We start from the raw sequence: 23,817 nt of genomic DNA, 5'->3' as shown, positions 1-23,817 counted from the left end.
CCTTGAAAACAACCAGAGGAGGTGTCTCAGCAGTGCATGAAATTGGTGACTGTGAGATGTCAGTAGCCATTACAGAATTATTCTGTACTTTCAGCTGATAAAATATTGTCCCACTTGTAACAAAAGGCTGCACAAGGACCTCTGAAATACGTTCTTTAGCAAATTTTGCTGAAACAGTTGAAGGCACTTCCTTCTGTGCACACCTCTTTCTGCACTACTCCTGCACAGGAGGTTGTTGGCAGCTCACATTGATAGGGGCTGGTGGATGGGTACTTAGCACATGCACCAATCAGCATGATAAACGGTATCAATTCAGGTCCAGATACCCACAAAGTAGAAATTGTACAACTAGAAATGTGTTCAAAGAAGGAAAACAGTAGATACATAAACAGTTGTGTAATCGGGTTATCTAGATTTATCCGTGATAGAGGCTGCTGCCCCTAGAAGGGGAGAAATGAACAAAAACAACGGCAGCAATCTAAGGAAAGAAATTATTTTACTAAATACGAGACACAATATGATACAATATAACTACAACTACTATATCAAACAAGGCAGAGAAAAAAGAAAGAGAGAAAAAGAGTCCCGGAGAACCGGGGGCCTACTGCAATCTCTAGGCGACAGGCTGGAACGTTGCTGATAGAGCGAGACGGCAGGGATGGAGCGCTCCAAAGCGAAAGACAGGGCGAAAAGAGGGACGTTCCAGCCTGGGAGCGAGATTATATGTGTGTCCTCCTCCTCTGGTGATTCATCTCTGGCCGCGTTGTCCCCTGGGATATGTAGTTTCCTCCAAGGGCTGAGTACTCGGGATGCTGCCATTCCACAGATCTGGAGCATGAACCTTCCACACTTCCGCATACCCTCTGTTACACTTCCACATACCCTCTATTACACTTCCACATACCCTCTGTTACACTTCCACATACCCTTTGTTACACTTCCACATACCCTCTGTTACACTTCCACATACCCTTTGTTACACTTCCACATACCCTCTGTTACACTTCCACATACCCTCTGTTACACTTTCTTATACCACCAAAACAGTTCATACCGCACATGATGTCATGATGTAGAATATTGACAGCACAAAACCATGACATTCCACCCCTTATTCTACATTATTACATCATGGTTACACAGATACATGGAATTACTGACTGCACTCCCCCAGCATCAATTTGCCCTGTGGTACACACTGAACATCCCCATCCTTCTGCATCACCCACCAGGTGCACCCAGGTCCCTGGGCAAAAACAGTTCCACGGACAGGTTTGCCATTTCCAGAGGCTGGAAGGACCCAAACAGCTTTTCCCAACATGCTCTTCACATGCACAACAGGGACTTTATCTCCTTCTATGGTGTGTAGGGGACTAGATTGGCTAGGACCATCGCGATTGACAGATCCTCTAGTATTGACCAACCAAGTGGCTTCTGCCAGGTGCTTCTCCCAGTGCTTAAATGTTCCACCACCCATTGCTTTCAACATCGTTTTTAATAACCCATTATATCGTTCAATTTTACCAGAGGCTGGTGCATGGTAGGGAATATGATAAATCCATTCAATGCCGTGCTCTTTAGCCCAAGTATTTATAAGTGAATTTTTGAAATGTGTCCCATTATCAGATTCAATTCTTTCTGGGGTGCCATGCCGCCACAGGACTTGTTTCTCAAGACCCAATATGGTGTTTCGAGCGGTGGCATGGGGTACTGGATATGTTTCAAGCCACCCAGTGGTTGCCTCTACCATGGTAAGCACATAGCATTTACCACTGCGAGATCGTGGCAAGGTGATATAATCAACCTGCCACGCCTCCCCATATTTATACTTCTGCCATCGCCCTTCCTCCCAGAGAGGTTTCATCCTCTTGGCTTGTTTGATTATAGCACACGTTTCACAATCATGAATAATTTGCGCAATAGTGTCCATAGTTAAGTCCACCCCTCGGTCTCTGGCCCACTTATATGTTGCGTCTCTTCCTTGATGGCCCGAGGTCTCATGGGCCCATCGAGCTAGAAATAGTTCGCCCTTATTCTGCCAGTCCAAGTCAATTTGAGCCACCTCAATTCTGGCTGCTTGATCTACTTGGTGGTTATTTTGTTGTTCCTCTGTTGCTCGACTCTTGGGCACGTGGGCATCTACATGACGCACCTTTAGGGCCATATTCTTTGTTCGGGCAGCGATGTCCTTCCATAGTTCAGCGGCCCAAACAGGTTTACCCTTCCGCTGCCAGTTGTTTCGTTCCCATTGCTGCAGCCATCCCCATAAGGCATTGGCCACCATCCATGAGTCAGTATAGAGGTAAAGCACTGGCCATCTCTCCCGCTCAGCAATGTCTAGGGCCAGCTGGACAGCCTTTACCTCTGCGAATTGGCTCGATTCTCCTCTTCCTTCTGTGGCCTCTGCAACTTGTCGTGTAGGGCTCCACACAGCAGCCTTCCATCTGCGATGTTTCCCAACAAGGCGGCACGATCCATCAGTGAACAGGGCAAAATTCTTTTCGTTTTCCGGAAGTTCATTGTATGGTGGGGCCTCTTTGGCGCGTGACACCTCTTCTGCTGGTGATGTTCCAAACCTTTTACCTTCAGGCCAGTCCATGATCACCTCTAAAATTCCTGGACGATTGAGGTTCCCCATTCTTGCTCGATGTGTAATCAAGGTAATCCACTTGCTCCAGGTGACATCGGTAGCATGATGGGTGGAAGGAACCTCCCCTTTGAACATCCAGTTCAGCACTGGCAGTCGAGGTGCCAGGAGGAGTTGTGTTTCAGTTCCAACTACTTCGGAAGCAGCCCGAACCCCCTCATATGCGGCTAAGATCTCCTTCTCAGTTGGAGTGTAGCACTCTTCAGACCCCTTATATGCTCGACTCCAAAATCCCAGGGGTCGGCCTCGGGTCTCTCCTGAGGCTCTTTGCCACAAACTCCAAGTGGGACCTTTCTCTCCAGCAGCAGTGTAGAGGATGTTCTTTACATCCTGTCCCGTCCGTACTGGCCCCAAGGCCACGGCACGGGCTATCTCTTGTTTTATCTGCTCAAAAGCCTGCTGCTGCTCAGGGCCCCATGTGAAATTGTTCTTTTTCCGCGTTACGTGATAAAGGGGGCTTACAATGAGGCTGTAGTTTGGAACGTGCATCCTCCAAAAGCCCACCACACCCAGGAAAGACTGTGTCTCTTTCTTGTTAGTTGGTGGAGACATGGCAGTGATTTTGTCGATCACATCTGCTGGGATGTGACGACGTCCATCCTGCCACTTGATACCTAGGAACTGAATTTCCTGGGCAGGCCCTTTTACTTTGCTTCGCTTAATAGCAAAGCCGGCTTGTAGAAGAATGTGAATTATTTGCTTTCCTTTTGTAAAAACTTCCTCTGCTGTATTGCCCCACACAATAATGTCATCAATATACTGCAGGTGTTCGGGAGCACCACCTTGTTCCAGCACAGTTTGGACCAGTCCATGGCAAATGGTTGGACTGTGTTTCCACCCCTGGGGCAAACGGTTCCAAGTATACTGAATACCCCTCCAGGTGAAGGCAAACTGTGGCCTACATTCTGCAGCCAAAGGAATGGAGAAGAAGGCATTAGCAATGTCAATGGTGGCATACCATTTGGCTGCTTTTGACTCCAGCTCGTATTGGAGTTCCAACATGTCTGGCACAGCAGCACTCAGTGGAGGTGTTACCTCATTCAGGCCACGGTAGTCTACAGTTAGCCTCCATTCTCCACTGGCTTTACGCACTGGCCATATGGGGCTGTTAAAAGGGGAATGAGTTCTACTGATCACTCCCTGATTCTCCAGCTGACGAATCAAATTGTGAATGGGGAGCAAGGAATCCCTGTTAGTGCGGTACTGCCGTCTATGTACTGTCTTTATAGCAATTGGTACTTGCTGTTCTTTCACTCGTAGCAGCCCCACAACAGACGGGTCCTCTGACAGGCCAGGCAAAACAGACAGCTGCTTAATATTGTCTGTATCTACAGCAGCTATTCCAAAGGCCCATCGATAGCCCTTAGGATCCTTGAAATGCCCCCTTTTGAGGTAATCAATACCCAGTATACATGGAGCCCCTGGACCAGTCACAATAGGATGTTTCTGCCAGTCTTTACCAGTGAGACTTATTTCGGCTTCTAACACAGTCAACTCTTGAGAGCCCCCAGTCACTCCAGAAATATGGATTGGTTCTGTCCCTTCATGACTGGAGGGCATTAGAGTGCACTGTGCGCCAGTATCCACCAGTGCCTTATATTCCTGTGGTTCCGATGTGTCAGGCCATCGAATCCACACAGTCCAATAAATTCTATTATCCCTGTCCCTCCCCTGACTGAGGGTAGGGCCCCTCTATTGGTTACCTGTGATAACCGGAGCAGCTCTACTGGTGGTTGGTCTATTCTGTAGTTCTCTCACCCGTGCTCGCAGTACAGAAGTAGGCTGGTTATGCCACTTCCTCATGTCCTCTCCACAGTCACGTAGGTAGCGCCACATGGAAACACGTGGTGGAATTGTACTGTTATTCCTTGCTCGAGCTGGGAAGCGTGTGCGTCTAATTGCCGAGACTTCTGATCTTACAGGTGAGGAGTAGTGTTCATCACCTTTAATTAGTTTGATCAGTTCCTTTAATAGACTTCCTTGATCGTTCTGATCTTCATTGGACACTGCTGATACCTGTATGGGTTTGTCACGATTGGTCAATGGAAATAGTTTCTCGTGCATCTCATCCAGCCGGTCTTTTACTTGTGAGATGGCAGAAATAGTGGCGGTGTACAGTGGGGACAACTGATGTTCGAAGTATTGAAGTGTCCTAATCAGTTCACTAACTTCGGGCCTTCTGTTGTGGTCCACATATTCTTTACACGTTGTTGCCAGTGATGACGCGTATTTCTCTGGTGCTGTACTTGTAAGTTTCTGCCATATGTCAGGATCGGTCTTCACATTCTCAGGATCACGTTCGTTTAAATTCGCAGGGTTGTACAACAGTTCCACCATGGCCATTTCCCTCAGATACTGGATACCACTTTGGATTGTATCCCATTTAATAACGTTAAGCTTCAAAGCTGCCTTGTAGGGGTGCCTTATTTTCACAGCTGCTAAGAGTCGCTCCCAGAGGGTGGCATCTTCATCTGAACATCTGCTAATCTCTCTGTCGATAGCTGTGTCTCCGGAAATGTTTCCTAGCTGGCGTGCCTCATTACCATCTAGTGACAGGCTGTGGGCCCCGTTGTCCCAGCAGCGAAGCAACCAGGCAAGGATACCTTCGTTTTGACGCCGTATGAACTCCTTTCTTGAGCCTTGGATCTCAGTCAGCTTTAGAGGTCGACGATAAACAATTTCCTCCTCATCAGCCTCTTCTTCACGCCTCTTAGTCTTTCTTTTTGCCTTTCTCGGTGCCGATCCAGACGAGGTACCTTCTTCTGCTTCCTCTTCTTCTGCTCCTCCTTCTCTTCGTTCTAGACGCGTGGACACCCGTCTCCATTTCTTGCCTTCCACAGGGGCAACTGATATTGCTACTGATGCCTCCCGTGACTGGTTAGAGTCGACCTGGATATTATCTTTGTTGGTCTGAATCTCAGATCGGAAACTCTCTCTCTCCAGAATAGTATTATACAGAGCACGGTATGCGTAAGCCAAACCCCAAATAATGTTTACCTCCTTAGATTTCTGACCCAAGTACTCACTTAATTTCTCAGGGTCCCTCAGGTGTTCAATAGTGAAATCCCACGACACTGCGGGTCCCCACGCTTCTAAGATCTTTCCTAAACCTTTCCATATTCCCTGCCAGTCAGCATTCTCTGGTTTTGGAGGAGACTTCTGCATAGAACGAATGTATAGGAATACATATACATTCACTGATATTGATAACATGAACATGAGTATGAGACCAAGAATTAATATTACCTCGGCTGTTGAAAAGCGTACGACAATCTGAGAGTACAGCCTGTACACTGGATTGAACATCGTGGTGTCTGTTAAATTAGCTATTCCATCTGGAATGTATGTGCCGACAATTAAATTATACCACACTGCATATAAGTACCAGGCAGGTGTCTCCATCACGGTTCTTATTAGGTTATATAGATACAGAATTCCGCAAAAAGAAAGCACGTATGGACAATATGTTGAGAGGATCATGATTGCTTTCAATCCCCTAAACAGAGCGACTGGAATGAAGAGTGGGTTCATAGCTGATAGTAGCTAGCAGGCCCTGTGAAAGTCAGAGCTAACTAGCTGTGCTCTGAGAGAGCAAGAAATCTCTTTGTTTTCTTTACAAAAGCAAGATAGTAATGCTCAGAGTGAGCAGCTAGCTCAGACTGTTGACAGTTCGTCTGGAATTTCAAGGTCACGCTCTCAGTGAGCAGCTATGAAAAAATAACACTCCTGTAACAAAGCTTTTAGAGAGCAAAAAGAGAGTTGTTCTGGAAGCTAAAAAAAAGCAGCAGATCTAATCGAATCAGATTGCCCGCATCCTCCACCAAGATAATGTAATCGGGTTATCTAGATTTATCCGTGATAGAGGCTGCTGCCCCTAGAAGGGGAGAAATGAACAAAAACAACGGCAGCAATCTAAGGAAAGAAATTATTTTACTAAATACGAGACACAATATGATACAATATAACTACAACTACTATATCAAACAAGGCAGAGAAAAAAGAAAGAGAGAAAAAGAGTCCCGGAGAACCGGGGGCCTACTGCAATCTCTAGGCGACAGGCTGGAACGTTGCTGATAGAGCGAGACGGCAGGGATGGAGCGCTCCAAAGCGAAAGACAGGGCGAAAAGAGGGACGTTCCAGCCTGGGAGCGAGATTATATGTGTGTCCTCCTCCTCTGGTGATTCATCTCTGGCCGCGTTGTCCCCTGGGATATGTAGTTTCCTCCAAGGGCTGAGTACTCGGGATGCTGCCATTCCACAGATCTGGAGCATGAACCTTCCACACTTCCGCATACCCTCTGTTACACTTCCACATACCCTCTATTACACTTCCACATACCCTCTGTTACACTTCCACATACCCTTTGTTACACTTCCACATACCCTCTGTTACACTTCCACATACCCTTTGTTACACTTCCACATACCCTCTGTTACACTTCCACATACCCTCTGTTACACTTTCTTATACCACCAAAACAGTTCATACCGCACATGATGTCATGATGTAGAATATTGACAGCACAAAACCATGACAAGTTGATAGAAAAAACATAAACAGTGGATAGAAAAAACATAAACAGTAGATAGATAAAAGTAGATACATGTGCATAAACACGTGGGGAGAAGGACATCCTACAGCCTTCATAACCCAATGTGCACCAGAAACTGAGTTATCTTCCAGTATGCCAAACACCCATGTTCTGCTTGAAAACTCCCTGCTTCTTTAAAGATAGGGGGAAAAAAACATGCTTACAGGCAGTACCTCTCCGTAACTGAAACAAATCAGCTTCACATTAATTCATTAGTAGCTCAGATTTTCCTGCTACTTTTGGAGATGTGTTTTGAGGTGAATAGTAAAGTCACACCTACATGCATAGCAGTGGCAAGGATAACACCTGGGAGATGAGGTGACTACCTGCAAAGCAATCATTGACAGTTTCTATGTTAAAACCTACTTCACTCTTTTGTGCAGAATAGGGAATATTTCCATAAGGGCTCTGCAGGAAAATCTAATCCAGGTTATTCCAAAAGTTGATCTTTAACATGAGATGAGGGAGACAAAATTTTGAACCTGTTCCAACAAAGACTAGCATTCAGTCTCCCATATTTAAAGTCAGCACATGAGTCCCAGTGTTACGGCATAACCGAGCTTTGCTGTGCTCACTTATCTTCTGTCTCTCCTGCCCAGTTCTGTACGACACTTATAGTGAGGAACCTAGTAAGGATAACCACCTGATCTGCTGGCTGAAGGGCACACAAGTACTTACTGCAACTAAAAGTAATATTTTAGTCTGTCCTCTGACAGATGTGGAGACTTCACAAACCCACAGCAGAGGCTTTAACCTATAATTTAGAATGTGCCAGCAAAAACACCCATACTACCTTATTTTTAAACCACTTCATGAACTGAGTTCTCTTCTTTCTCCTTATTCTCTTACACATGCTTCCTCTACTCTCAAAAGCAAACAAATATTTTGCCAATAACAGCTTGTACTTCCATTTGTGGGGAGAAAAGAGAGACAGTAATGGGAAAGTCATCCAAGCTTCCTTCAGAGATGATGCTCTGAACTGGGTAAGACCATGCCCTACTACTGACTGTCGCATTTCAGTCTTCACACAGTATGTTCCACACTATTTCTGCTGATAAACAACAGTTAAAGGAAGAAAAACGGCAACTTTGGAAACAAAAATTCACCTGTCCTGTTTTTGGATGATAGGCAGGATGTCTGGTTTTGACATTCATTGGAAGAAGGGCTGTAAATCTTACTGATTTTTACAAATTAGTTGCAGCAAGATGTGATGCATGAAATGAAATTCCCTCCTCTCCCACTTCCTCCATTTTCACAAAGAACCTACAGATGGTATTTTGCAATCCATGCTGTCTCATGCTGTTTGCTTTACCATGGAGTACAAGTGAAACCAGAAAAAAATAAAAATAAAAAGAAGCCGTCAAAATAAGGAAAGAAGTTATTATTTTACTCTGATGAGATGTTCAATCTTTTGGTTAGGGCTATTTCTCTCTTAAGCCTTTTCCCTGTCTCCCCACAGCCAGTTCAGCACCACTCACTCAGCTTTCAGGAAGAACGTTTTCCCAGACAGTGCCTGTGACAGGCAGGGATCTGGACAGTTTTCACAAAATATACAAGCAAGCAAGCAAGATGTGGGAGGCAAAGGTGGGAAATGTAGCATTCTGAAGAAGAGCAAATATCTGGCTTCCAAGAGGTGCCTACTGAAAACATGAGCTCATGCCTTCCACAGAATATTAGGAATATATCCCTTTTGATGGATGGTTTTTCCACTAGGTATAAAGTGGAGTTTCATATCATCTTTCACTAGGTCTATTCGGCAACTGTCACAGAAATATAATGCTTTTGTTCTAACCACATCCTATTCTTCTATTTCGTTATTTCTGGTGGCCACATCAACTCCATCATAAACACGCATGCAGTAATTCCTGTTTTGTTTTTTTCCTGCTAAAATAAATTACATGGAAGCCCTGTGCTGAGGTCATGACTGGCTGCATGTAAATTAAATATATGTAAGACAGCTTGATTTAAACCTAAAAACATCTGTGTTCTATGAACACAGCACAAGACTGGATGCTTTCAGTACATTCATTATCAGACAAAGAAAGAACATATAGGTATAAAATTGTATAACAAGTATTTCCCACAAACTTTTAACCCAATATTATCTGCCTATTATAAATAAGGTAATAGAGAGAAAAGATACATTACAATAGGTAGCAAATATGGGATGCGAATAAAACAGCTTTGGGATGGTGACTCAACCACTTCATTCCAATGCCTGATCACTCTTCTGGAGAAGAAATTTTTCCTAATATCCAACCTGAATCTTTCCTGGTGCAACTTGAGGACATTCCTTCTAGTCCTATCACTAGTTATGCAAGAGAACAGGCTGACTTATACCTTGCCACAATCTCCTTTCAGGTAGTAGTAGAGAGCAAAAAGGTCTCCTCTGAACCTCCTCTTCTCCAGACTAAACAACTCCAATTCCCTCAGCCACACCTCACAAGACTCGTGCTCCAGACCCCTCACCAGCTCTGTCGTCCTTCTCTGGACCTCTCCAGGACCTTGATGCATTTCTTGAAGTGAGGGATCCAAAACTGAACACAGTACTCGAGGTGTGGCCTCATCAGAGCTGAGTACAGGGAGACAATTGCCTGCCTGCTCCTGCTGGCAACTCTATTCCATACGCAAGCCAGGATGCTGTTGGGCCTTTTGGCCACCTGGTCTCATTGCTGGCTCATGTTCAACCATACACTGACCAACACCACCAGGTCCATTTCTTCCACACAATCTTCCAGCCACTCTGCCCAAAGCCTGAAGGGCTGCCTGGGGTTCTAAAAACTTCTTTGTACTCTCCACCCATTCCTTTTTCCACTGGAGGTAGACTCTTTTTCTCCTGGAGCCTCAGAAAAATTTCTGTGTTCATCCATGCTGATCTTCTTCCCCACCAGCACATCTTACAGCATGGGGGAACAGCCTTCTCCTGCACCTCCAGGACTTCCTTCTTGAGGAGCGATCAGCCTTCCTGGAGCCCTTTACTCTTCATGACTGAATCCCAAGGAGCCCTCCCTAGCAGTGTCCTGAATATTTCAAAGTACACCCACCAGAATCACAGAATCACAGAATTATAGGGGTTGGAAGGGACCTCTAGAGATCATCGAGTCCAACCCCCCTGCCAAAGCAGGCTCCCTACACCACATCACACAGGTAGGCGCCCAGGCGGGTCTTGAATATCTCCAGAGAAGGAGACTCCACCACCTCCCTGGGCAGCCTGTTCCAGTGCTCCGTCACCCTCACTGTAAAAACATTCTTAAGGTAGCAGTTGTACTGACCCCTCTCCTGACTTTACCAAAAACTGAGTTATTACAAACACTTCTAGTAACGCAAGGGGGGTGCTGAAGCAAGATGGAACACCGAAAGCCCTTATCAGAAGAGAAGCTGAGAGCAGAAGTTGACAGTAGAAGAGACTATATACGGGAACTTGAAGGGTTTGAATACAGGGTTTTGTTGATCAGAACACAATTAATGAGGGACAGTGTAGCACTTGTCTATTCTAAGAATCAGAATTTGGCCTACTATACTTTAAAAAGCAACATCTGGAGAACATACTACTTTATGATTCTTTCCCTTACCACATTGACTTCCAAGAACGGAAAGAAAAAAAAAGAGAGAGAGAGAGGGAAAAAAAAAAACCCTAACTAACTCAAACTAGCTGTTTTCAATTCCTGGTCTGAAGAAAAACTGAAAACCAGGAAAAAAAGGGAGCTCAAAATATTTCGCATGTAAGTTTTCTCTTTATTTAAGAAACCCCAGAGGGCTGATTAGAGCAATGCTACTATTACACCATCTTGCAGTTCTTTGAAATGTTCTCTGTCATTAAGCAATTCCAATGATTTAATGGACCTCTGAAGATATATTTGGCTTTGCTTCTGGCTGACATCAGCTCTGGCCATCTGGCCTCATCCCGACTGAAGTTCACGAAAGGCCTATGGCTGAACACAAATACCAAGGGACTACTTTTGCTGTCAGTTCAAGGAGCCACACTGAGTTTGCCTTAGGGCTGGTGTCAGAATGGCTCACAAAGGTACACAGTGGTTGTGGCTGGCAGCAGACCATGAGAGAGATTAGGGCTAGACAACAGCAACCCAGCTTTTGCATATCACGACATTTGAAAATGGCTAGGTTGTATAAGCACTGATGAAAACACAAGCCACAGATCAGATCTCATCTGCCAGGAGTCCCAGAGTCAGAAACTGGTGCCAGTAGTGCCATCAGCAAGGCTTATTTCTAGATTCAGAAAGAGATAATCAGGCCAGCATTGCTGGGCTGGGGTCAAGTCTGAGAAGACAGCTTCAGGCAGCAGAAACAAATCAGACAGGTTCAAATGATGACTCTAGAAAGGCCAGCCCTATGGGCAGTGCTAAACCTGGGACATATAAAAGGACCTGGTGGCATTAATGCTGGTGGCCAGGTTACAGTTTAAGTTATCAGTAAGCTGATGTCATTGCTAAGAACATGCAAGGCCAAAGGGCTCAATTTAAACTGCTCATGAGTTTTACTCATCATAGAGGAGAAAAGACAGATCTTAAAAACATCATGAAGAGAGGAAGTAGAGGTATGGAGGAGATTCGCAAGGTTTAAGCAAGAAAGAAAAGGGAAGGAGGATTTGAAAAATAGGCAAGTTTCAGGTTTCTATGAGTGGGAGGCAATGAAAAAAAAAAAGAAACAAAAACAAGATGTAACAGGGAGTTGGACAAAAGATCATGAGTTCAGCTTTGGCTGGTTGTAGAGGAAGAGATACCGGGAAATCCTTAGTTTCACAGTCTTCAGTTAAAACAAAACATTTTATATAAAACAGATTAATGCGTTTCAAGAATGCCTCTCTTTCTTTACTATGTTGATGTAACAAGCTCTGAATTCTACTGTTTAGGTCTACAGTCAAGTCACTGCTTGATTTATGAACAGGAGGGACATCCTAAGGAATTAAGAGTGAAAAAGAAGAAGGCAGAATTTGAGATAGATAGAATTCAAAAATAAAAGCTGCTCCTGGGATTTATTTATTTTTTTAATTTTCATTCTAAGTACCTGCAAACCACAGCTACAATCTGCATCTGCCCGTGAGCTCTGGGGTACATTTGGGTGTACTCATTTTGCTGGTTTTGTATTTCATGATAATCTCACTGAATTCAGGCCAGATGAGATTCAGTAAAAACCCAAATATTCTTCTATCTGACCATCTTTTAAAGTGCATTAATGTACATTAATGTAAAACTCTGCATTTTCATACATGTTCCTAATTCATCTGCATCTAAGCATGCATGTAAAGTATGATAAATCATAGTCTTTAGAGAAAAGACAAGCAGAATCAGGGCAGACCAGTCCCATTTACGCTACTCTGCAAACTACCATGATGTGAGTACTTAGAAAAATAGTACAACTTCTAAGCAGGGCTTTCCAGTTGCTATCAGTCTTTAAAATCACTGTGAGACTTCATCTTTCTGACTGGCAAGCATCTTATTCAGCCTTGGCTAGGACCTGCCTCCTGAATCAGAATGCTGAGCTCTGGCACTGTCCTTCAGTTTCAAACTGTGTTATTAGTATGCCCTTAACCAGTAATGAGGGGGACCAATTATCCCTCAGGAAAAATTTAAAAATACTAGGGGAGTACACACAAAGTTTCTCTTTGAGAAGGGGATGTTTGCAGAAGTTCCTATCAGACAACAGGGTCTGTCTCTCATGGAAGTTTTGAAGATCCCCAAACTGGAATATCCCCTAGTAAAGGAACATGTGCGCTCTGCACCAGAGCATCGGTCTCTGGCATCTTGGCTAACTCTACCAGCACTTTTCTCCCTGTCCACTGCCTGAAGGACCCAGGATGAACATACTGCAGGAAGGGTGACAGAGTTTCAGGCACACAATCTGTGAGTGTTGCCGACAAGTTTAAGTAAAAGCATGATATTTCAGTAAGGCACCACTCTGTTGAATTTGCTTTACCAAAATCATTTCAAATTAGTCTGTGGACTTTATGATTGCAGTTAAGCAATTTCAAAATAATGATATTTTCTCCACCTCTTCCTCAATTGACCCAGGATGCTTTGTCTCAAGACAGAATACTTTACAGTTTGTAATACTGCCGCTTCCACAGACATTTTAAAAACCAAGGTAACAGAAACTGAAAAGGTTCATACCCCGTTCAAATTTCAGCCTCTTGAATAGCTGGAACTGTTCAACTGGTACCAAATAGGCAATCTGAAATGAGAAACAAAGAAAAAGCATTAGAAACAACTGGAGACTTGAGAAAAATAAACACCCTGTTCTACTTCTCTGCTCTTCTGAGCCAGCTCTCAAATTCACCCTCTTTTTCTTCTGGCTTCATACCACCACACTCGTCTGCACCTAGATTTCCTTCTTCAAAATGTAAAGGACTTCTTGATCTCCCCCTCCTCAGCCACATAGCCCAGTAGTTCACCCATGTCCTTCTAACAGGAAAGCCTTCTTTGTGGACAGATTCTACATGTACTGCACAGTTTTATTTCATGTTTGTGTTTAATCTATCTGAAGGACACAATTAGCCAGACTTGGAAATGGAAAACCATGGTTCATGGACAAGAACACAGGCCAAATGAATGGCTGCTTATGCACGTCTCCCATTCTTTATGGCAGGGGTCTGACCAGTCTCAGCAACAGTCTCAGCCCTACACCAACCATCCCAAACACCCCTCCCTTGCCCTGCCTCACACAATGGGTTCAATAGAGGATAAGAAGCTTGAGAAGAAGCACAGTGCCCACACAGTAGGCAGCAAAGCGCTGAAGCAATGTGAGCACATCAAGACATCTCCTCTTCCAAGCTAAGAAATTAATCAATTATCCAGTGCAGCAAGAAATGTGACATGACAAGCTTTACAACAATATAAAGTTACAATAAAAACCTATGAAGAAAATGGGAAGCTAGGACTGTCTTCTCCCAAAAAGATCTTGATGTGAAACTTATCAGACTGGCAGAAGTTGAAATAAGTTCTCTTGTTTTTCTATATTTTGTAAGCAGCAGATAAAATTCTCTTTTCAGAGCATCAGAATACTGACAGTTCTCAATAGCAATGGCAGCTCCTACCTGAAATAAGAATATCCATGGCAAAAAGGAAAACTTTGAAGGCTCACTACCACAAAAGGCTCCAGTTAGACCTTTGCCAAGTGCCCCAAAAGGCTGCCCAGTATGGTACAATAACAAGAGGTGCTATTGCTATGTAAGACAAAAGAGCAGAGGAAGGAAAATGAAAGCACTGGAATTGAGTTCAGTTGACACAGGGGCAGACTGTTCCTTGTAACTTGGGCAGTACAGTAAGCAAGAGCCGAGGCAGAACAACTTCCCTGCTTTTGAACACTGGTTACCACAGTGGTAAACAGAATTCCCTGCTCTGCCTATTCTCTGGCTTTCAAAGGATATGCAAGGAAGCAATAAAGAGAACTGAACAGATCTTACTTCCTTTCACACCCATACGAATCAAGCCTTGATACTGCCACAAGAGGAGAGTTCATCAGGACAAGCGCTTCTCCCTTTTTCCGCGTTAGGAAACGCACACCAGGGAGAGATACTTCACTGGCAGCACCAAGAGCCACTTGCAAAGGGTTGCATTGCCCATCTCTGCTGAAGCTCCATTCACAGAGGCAGCATCTAATTTTGCTAAGAGTGCAAAACGGTTTTAAGCTGGGCTGTGGTTTGCAGGGTGATTGTATGGAGGTTCAACCTCATTGCTAGAAATTATGCTTACTCCTTTCTTTATCAGCTACCATACTCAATAGTTTAATCATGAAATATTAATTTATTTTCTCCATCAAGGTGCTCATTTAATGGTTCATACACACAAAATGACTCTCTCCTCTTGGATCGATACACGCAAATAACACAAAACAATTCTAATTTTGGCACTGAAAAAGATAGGTCAACATTTCCTCACCTCCCTCCTCATTTTACCATTTCAATCACCACTCACAAAATGCAAACCAACTTTCAAATTAAAAATAAAACCACTATTTTAAACTGACACCCGATGGCATTTTTGCTCAGCTGCGTGTTGAATACAGCAGTAAAGAATTCCAAGATTGGGGTCACCATCCCATTTCTGTATCCCTTTGCAAAGTGCTGGCAACCCTCTGCCAGATTAGCACTGGTGTAGATCAAATATTAACATAGATGGAGGGAAAAGAAATAGAAACTGTACTAGCCGCAAAGGTACTATTCTCCTCCCTGAACTTGTGAGGCTAAAGGAAAGCCCAACTGCCTTCTGCACAATATTAATCCGATTAGATTACATATACATGGATCACTGGCATCAGCCCTATGAGCTGCAAAACAATACAGGCATCAAAACAGCAAAGCACAATCCACTAGAAATTATCCCAGTGAGTACTACGTTGAAAGCTGTCGAATGCACTCAAGACCTGATTCACAGTACTGATTCACAGCTTACCCTGGTGACTGCATTTGTACCAAGTAAAACCATTTCAAATTGTAATAAATTGTCCTTTATTTAGATTAGGGATATTAACTGTTCCAATTAAATCAAGGGAGTGAATTCCCCAGAGAGACTGGAGTATTCTAGATGGAAGAAGTGCACGCAGTTGAAGAGGACTGTCTCAGTATCAGATGCTCCTTCTACCTTCTACTACTGGAAACAAATCCAAAGCAGTTCCATTTATTGTACTTTTTAGAGTGCAAAAGGACAAACATATTGTCCAACAAAATTGCTTTTAAACTTCCTTTTTTTGTGTGCATGTGTAACCACCTATTTGAAAGAATCTGTAGCCAAAACCAGTTCCTTCCCACCACCAACACCCATTTCTTTCTACTTTAAAACAACCTATACTGCAAGCAGCTGCTGCCTTAATGTAACAGGCCAAGATATGATCTAAGATTAGACTTGATATCAAGCACTCCCATGGAACAGTTCCTTCTATTTGAACACACTGTTTGTCAGAACAAAAAACTGGCAGGGAACATACCAGTCTCAGCTAGATTTTGTTATTATAAACACAAAACAAATCAAGGGGGTCAGAAAACATATTTTTTTAAGTATCTAAAGGTATGATTTTCTAGTTCAAATGACTTAAGTTTTTTTTTAAGAATAAAAAGCCTGGAATGATTTCTTCTGAGGTCCAGAGAAACAATGCTCTTATTCACCAAAAGCTGAGCCTAAACCCCAGCATCTCTCATGTTCTACAAGTAGTTTACTCCCCTAAACACTGATGAAGTATTCAGCTGTTTTACAAGGTCACATTCCAGTTATTCTGACTTGCTTATTTCTTCATGACAAATATGGGAAGAAATTGTATTACACTTTTAAAATGTTAACCAGAGTTCTTGCCCTCACCTGTCAAAAGCAACACAAGAAATGTGTGTCAGAATCAAGTCCAAAGCAGTCAAAAGGCTCAAATAATTTCGTTCTGAACAACAGAAATGGAAGAATTTTGCTCAAAAAACAAAACACTTAATTCACAGTGAAGGCATTTAAATAGGTAGACAGAAAGCAATTAAGAAATGCTACACACCTTGAATAAAGACAATGACAGAAAGTAGTAAATAGTCTTCCATAACTATTACGTACTATAAATTACTTATAAGCTTTATTATAAATTGTTCAGCTTCCTTACTGAAGAGGACTCAACTCAAAATGCACTGATGTCAAAAGCTTTTCTCCTTAAAATTATGCCTAAGTTCACCTTATCTCCCTTGTTGAGGATAGGGCAAAAGGCATTTGAAAAACAAACAAGGCAACTGTGTTGACTAACATAATTAGACACAGTTCAGCCCAAAGCATGGAACCAGTTTAACAGCATGTCCATTAAAAGGATAATCTATTTTTCCTTATAGTGTAGCAGCACCTGCTCAACATAAGCAAGAGCAGAGTCTGAAATGGACATGATCTGAAAAATACATTTTTCACAACCCTGATACTAACAAAGGCTAACAGCTGCCAGTATTTTCAGAAGAAGCTATAATGCCTACTTGCTTACACTAACATTTACCAAAAGAAAAACTTTGAAATGCACAAATATAAGTAGCTTTTAAGTCTATACTACTGGACAGGTGAGAAAGGGGTTGCTAGAGTTATGACTTTTCTCATGGCACTGTTCTGCTGAGGAATTTTCACCTGCCAGAGACCAAATGCCAGAGATCTTCTGGAGACAAGTAAGCTGATACCTTCATGCCTGAAGTTTCAGAATGTGACTGTATTCTGCACTCCTGTGACAAACCATAGATACATTTGAAGACATTCTGCATCATCTGAATAAGGATTTTTTTTTAAATCACAGCTTTTAAAGGCCACATTTTCACATGGAACAGCCTTTACAGTAAAGAGCACAGAATGCTCATACATAATTGCAGTCTAATTATGCAGGTTATTCATAGAGATAACCTATTACTCCAATTGTTCTTGCTTTATTCACTTTCTTCTAAGGTTTTATTTATTAAAGTATTTAGTAAAATATGTAGGTCACTCCTAAAGTAATGCCTTTTATTTATTTCCATGAAATTCCAACGGCTATAAAGAGCACAATAATACTGTTTGATAGAGCAAATTCTCAGCTGCAAAACACTCTTTTTCAACACAGTCACCTCTGTTTGCTATGTGTTTTCACCAGTGATGAACAAGATCACCACCGCCTCACTGTGCTTGAATCCACTGTTCAGTCTCCAGAAACATTCAGCAAGCATCAGTAAAGGTCAGTAGGTGCCATTTTTTTCCACATGCTGGAAACTACACACCTTTGCTTCAGATGCACCTCCATATCAGATGCCATTTTGCCACACTGCCCCTCTGCTGTTATCTCACATAAGATAACAAAACGTATCATTTGTGGAAAGGTCCAACCTCTACTGACATACCACCAACTTTCACCTGTGGTGTCATGGACCAACACAATAAAACAGGAAGCATTACTTTTGGAGCAGCCCTCATACATAAGCAGTTTGCTTTAACCATATTGGGGACTTGTTTCCTTTTCAAGCAGAGTGTTTCAAGAACATTGGTAAGAGGGAGTGTTAGAATATGAATTCATCCACCAGACACTAACACGTGTCTTAGGTAATTTGGTCATTCTCTCTTAGTCCCAAAAAGCACTCAAGGATTAAGCTAATGGTGCTTTAATACATACCCTGGAGTGCCCTACTGCTTATTAATGAGAAATACACTCTTATAATTCCTATTGCATCATAGCCCTAGTTTATCAGTGCTGAATTCTTCCTAGCATTTGTTCATTTCCTTCAAAAACAGCATTTTCAATAAATGTTGGTTGCCTTCAGTCTGGGGCAACAGGTGGGAAAGACATTGTTATACCCTCCGCATCTGCAGAATAAAGAAAAAGCCAAAAAACAAATAGAGGAATGGAAACAGCTGAGTTCTTTCCACAATATCTGGGTTTGGCCAAAGGAAAATCTCATCCCATAGTTAATGGAATTGAGTTTTGCTACTTAACCACACTTCAAATATTTGTGAGAAACAGCTTAGCTGCTACAATCTGGTCTTGCAGCTTTTACTGCAGAGCACAAAAATTTTTGACAGAAAAGGCCACAGGTCACATTTATCAAGGAACTGTGCTGTCTCTCATTGCATTTGAACAGAATTGTATGTCTCCAGCACAGGTATGCCACCCATATAAACAAAGCTGAAGGGAATGCAGAAGATAATAAACTGTCTCTCTTTAGTTCCGAGATGGAGGCCTGATTTTCCTTTATTTTGTTCCTGCGCACAATTGCAGAGAGAATGCACCGAACAAGACAGAAGCCTTTAGTCTTTCCTTTCTGCTTGAATTCCTCTGCCCAGCAGGGGTTTACCTGGCTCACAGAGCAAGCAAGAATAGCTGCATGGCAGCATCAGATTTACCCACAGATTCATACTGCTTTCTAGATGAGCAGAATAGCTGGCATGCGTGGTTCTAGCCACACAGTCAGCAGCTTCTCCCCATGTTACACTACCTCTAAGACAGCCAGAAGGCTGTTTTGAGTGCTGCTGGGAGGCCATTAGGAAGCCTTGTAGGGGCCATTTACAGTCCCCTAAATCCCTTTGCCCTAAGGAGTGCAAGGTCTAAAGTTACATTTTCCCTCCAGTTTTCTGCCTCCAACCTTCAAATTGAACCTTCATGTCACCTGGGGGATTGTGCATGTGCCAGATGTGCCAACAGCTGTGCCCAAACCTCATTTAGCTTCTGAGATCTCGATTTCTCTCGTCTCTGCCCTGGGAAATAAGACACTTTTCTCTTAAGACCTACTTCCACCCAGTACTGTGCAGATACCTTTCTTTCAATACAGTATTACTGTCCCATGTATTTATAGTCAGCCACAAATTGGTTGTTGCAGCTCAATATTAACAAAGAAGAAAACATCCTGGCTTTGAGTATAATCAGTTTGTGTTCTTGCTCTTGGGTTTAAAGAGGTGCTGGAACTGTAGTATCTGTAGTCATATCAAATCTGATTTAACTGACAGCATTAATGGAGGATCAGCAATTCTAGGTATAACAAGGTATTCTGGTTAAGTCACCTGCACAGATAATTCAGAGATTGTCTGGATGCCAATTAAGCCCTTCCTCAAGGCACAGAGGGAAAAAGGAGCAAAACCCTTGAAAAACATCTGTTTGTTTCTAGTAGTTCTTGTCAGTCAGGCTTCTTGCCAAAAGCTCATTAAAGGTAATTAAAGGGAGGGAAAAGTACATGATCATATTTATTATGTAGATGAAGAAAAGAACTTTGGGGTTTTTATGCTTAAAAAAGGAGAAAGAAGTGTTAATACCTCAGCTTCTTGTAGGGTCCCATGGTTCACACAGAGCATGTCTGGACAAGTGATAGGGGAACCGCAACCTTCTTGAATGGCCAGCTGCAGGTACTGTTTCAGGCACTAGAAATAGTGAAAGAAAAAGAAGTTAGGGCCCATATGTTGGTAGCATAGCAATGCTAGAACTTCCACACAACTACCACTTTCACTGCCTTAATTGGCTGTCCTGAAGCTCCAGCACACAGAAAACATCAATTATTATAAGTGTGAATGCTACAAGTCATTACATTGGAAAGAATGCAACACAGAACAATTAATTAAGTGTGACTTCATCTGCTGGGCATTGCGTTTATCCGAATCAGCGAGTCAGACCCTTCAGCACTAACTCCTACACTCTGCTCAATCAAGTTTGGTAGATTATGCAGGGGGATCCTTCATACTAATTAAACAGGCTTAATTCTTTTGTCTTTCCTCCTGCATTCTTAATTCAGACTCTCAGTCAGCAGTCTCCACTGTACAGACCTCATTTACAAGAAAGAGGCTACTGTTCTCAGCTCCATAAAAAGGGGAGGCTTAGAAGGTTACAGGAGGTTATAATCTGCCCAACAAGATGTGCAGTTATCAGTACTATCTTCCCTCTCAGGACTCCACAGAGATCAGGTAACTTCCATGATTTACTATGATTTATCATCAGCTTCCGTTCTGTTCAGAAAGAGTTCTAAGTCTATTTTCAGCATGGACTCCTTCTTAGGAATGTTTCTAACTGTTTAATGACACAAAAATGGCAGGCTTCTCAACCCCAACATCTGCTTCCCTACTTTTTATTTGGCATGCCAGTTTCAAATACACGTAATTTGGACCTTAGGTAGGGCTCCACAACTCTTACGTCTATTTAACCCGTGTTAGATCACCTTCAGTGAAGTCATGAAACAAAACTGGGGCAATGGACTGACGCACAGTGCTCTAATTTTATCTCCAAAGTACACAGGCAAGTAGGTGAACTTGCTTCAAAGTAAAACAAAATAAAACAACCACCTCTTTGAACAAAATCAAAGAGTATGCAGTCAATTGGAAATCACTGCTAACAAAATAACAAAATGTGGATTTCTGGCATTTTTTTTGTATCAGCTGGCATGGTTTATTGTAAATGAAAACCAACTTGTTTTATGAGTGCAGGTCTAAGGAAGCTTTGTTCTCCACAGATCTAAGACATGGCCACATGGTAAACCTGTCCTTCTCATCAGACCTGCTGGGTTCTTCTCTGTTGCCTTGCTCCTTTTACTCCCTCCCTGCCACTGTCCACTGAGGCCAGCTGCAGCACTGGATGCCTTGGACCTAATGGGTCATTGAGGCTTCTAATCTGGGCTTTCCTGGTTAAACACCTGACCATTTTTAAGAAACACATCAAAGTGTAAGGTTCTTGAGATCTGCCAACCTTAGGAATAGGGCTCTTTAGTTACCTGGGCTCTTCATGTCTCACTCTCTCTCTTCATAGGAGACTTAATTACCTTCTTCAAGTCCTCTGGCAAAATGTGGGGAACGGGAAAAGTTCTGCCCCTGACAAAGCATTTAGTCTGCCTTTGTTCCTTAGCAAGCATGGGAGAACAGCCTTTTACTTTCACTGAGATCCTGCCTTCTGTCTCCACTGTGGTGCTGCCTGATATTGAGTAATTTGTTTTGACAGCATGGTGCAGTGGATTTGTATTTTGGGGGCAGCTCAGGTCAGCCAGTTACAGAGCAGGGACAAAGGCTGAGAAGTTCCTGCAGGCCTAGCAGCAGCCCAGAGGCTTGTTCTTAATTTAGACTTCCAGGACAGAATCTCAGCGCACTGACATTTAACCTCCTCTGCCACCATGGGCAGGAAGTGCTTAGGGAGCTCCCAATAACAGCATGGGGTTTGATTCAGCTTCTGTATCCTCTATCTGAGCCACTAGGGACACCGAGCCAGGAGAACAGAGGTTTCTGGGGACTGTTAACCCATGGGGATTCTCCTTCTCTCACTCACCACTTTACTGTAGGTGAGGATAGAAAGTTAAGCCTTCTTGCAATACATTCAGAAGGTGCTATGCTTATAGAGGGTGATTTGGATAGATTTTGTAACGAATCTGCGTAGTGCTGTGGAACTTCAAATGTTTTACCAAAAACCTCCATCTTAAATAGATTTATAGCTATTATGTCTTTTGCCTTGATTTTCTGAGCTTGGAGAATGTATCCTGGAAGCAATTCAGAAAGGAAGTACTTACAGGAAGCTTTTAATACTTAGTACTGAAGGGTTAAGCTTTTTACCTAAATCTATACATGAACATTTGAACTTCTTGCAAAACAGGGAACAAGATAGCAGGGAAAAAAAATAAAATAAAATAAAATAAAATAAAAATAGTGGAAAATAACTAAAATTTTAAAATACATCTCCACGTTAACAGCAAGACTGTTTTTTAGAGAGTTTTCACTTGATTTACAGTCCAGCTACTAATTTAGCTACTTAGTTGAAAAATGGCAAAGCATCTGAATTGATGTACAAACTACCTATGTGATGAAAAGAGGATTCACAGTGTATACTGTGACCTGGGATTCATTTTCTCAGCAGTATGTTCTCCTACACTATGAAGAATTCATTACATAGATGCCAAATGATAAGATTATTTTCTCATGCTTTTTGTCTAAAAAACTGTATATATTACATATGCTGTTTAATCACTCTAGAAAATGCAGGTCAGATAAAGGTACTCTGTGATACCAGAGTTCCTTGAAAGGATCTTCATCTTGACATCCAAGAAATCACCTCAAGGATTCCAAGGCCTTAACACCCTCACCAACTTACCACTGTGTAGTGATGTACAAGCATAAAGAGCAGTCAGTGGCTGGAGAAGCTGCACCACAGGACCTGTGGCTTTTGGTGAGAATTTTTGACACGAAGAGCCATGCTCTCCATGGCCCAACCAAATCACCTTCAGCAACCTTCCCACTGGCAATTGAGGTTTCCACAAATGCCTCATGTAGTCAAGGCAGAACGATCAAGGCAACAGGATTAAAAACCCACTGAGATCTTGCAGAACAGGTTTACAGCCTGCTGCCTCCAGATGAAATCTGAGGTCTGGCTCCATTGCATTTGATCCATCAAATAAATGGTAGACAGTAATCAAAGGAATTTTAACTCCTGTACTTCCAACTATACCCTGGTTGGTTTAAGCTCATCTTCACTGAGATTTTGTCCACCAAGCACCTATGTCATATACAAAATATCTGTAGGTTAAGGCCTGTAAAATACTTAAATTATAGTACATGCAACACACATGCATTTATTTTTAGAACAGTTCTGCATTTTAACTTAAGAATGAGTTGAAAGTGTAATTTCTAGGTAACGATGTGACAAAGGCATTATATCCTTCTCACTGCAAAATGTCATGTTTCTATTCAAAGCCATTTTCTGATAATCCCTTTGCCAGAGACAAAAGACAAATCTCAGTCATTCCTACATACTACTTTTTCAAGTAGCCTGACACGTTCTATTACTTTGCCATCTGCACATGGCACTTCAGCTACCTAAATGCAGCATCATTGGTTTGGAGGTTAAAGCATAAAATGAAACTCTGTATGTGATATGGAAAAACTAAACAGGTAGCGTTATGAAAGTTGGAGGGATGGCCATGAAGAAGAAAAACTGAATCAGAAAATCACATTAAGTTGGAAAGGATCTTTAAAAGTCATCTAGTCCAACTTCCCTGCAATGAACAGGATCATCCACAAGCAAATCAGGTTGCTTAGAGCCTGGTCCAGCCTAACTTGGAATGTCTCCAAGGATGGGCAATCCACCATATCTCTGGGCAACCCATTCCAGTGCCTCACCCACCCTTACTGTAAAAAACTTCTTC

General features: G+C 42.6%; 1 protein-coding gene across 1 annotated transcript in view; it reads right to left on the bottom strand.

Annotated features, from left to right (window-relative positions):
• RNF144B (ring finger protein 144B) overlaps positions 1 to 23,817 on the bottom strand; it is a 51,198-nt gene that overhangs the window by 4,315 nt on the left and 23,066 nt on the right. The window contains exons 3-4 of the mRNA XM_072329332.1: positions 19,964 to 20,068; positions 13,367 to 13,427 (exon numbers count right to left, since the gene is read on the bottom strand). Of these exons, the coding sequence (XP_072185433.1) occupies positions 13,367 to 13,427; positions 19,964 to 20,068 (166 nt within the window). The remainder of the gene's footprint in view (positions 1 to 13,366; positions 13,428 to 19,963; positions 20,069 to 23,817) is intronic.

This window comes from Excalfactoria chinensis, chromosome 2 (genome assembly GCF_039878825.1).
Source record: "Excalfactoria chinensis isolate bCotChi1 chromosome 2, bCotChi1.hap2, whole genome shotgun sequence".
In the NCBI taxonomy this organism is placed as follows: domain Eukaryota; kingdom Metazoa; phylum Chordata; class Aves; order Galliformes; family Phasianidae; genus Excalfactoria; species Excalfactoria chinensis.
This window is presented reverse-complemented; position numbering and strand designations above follow the sequence as displayed.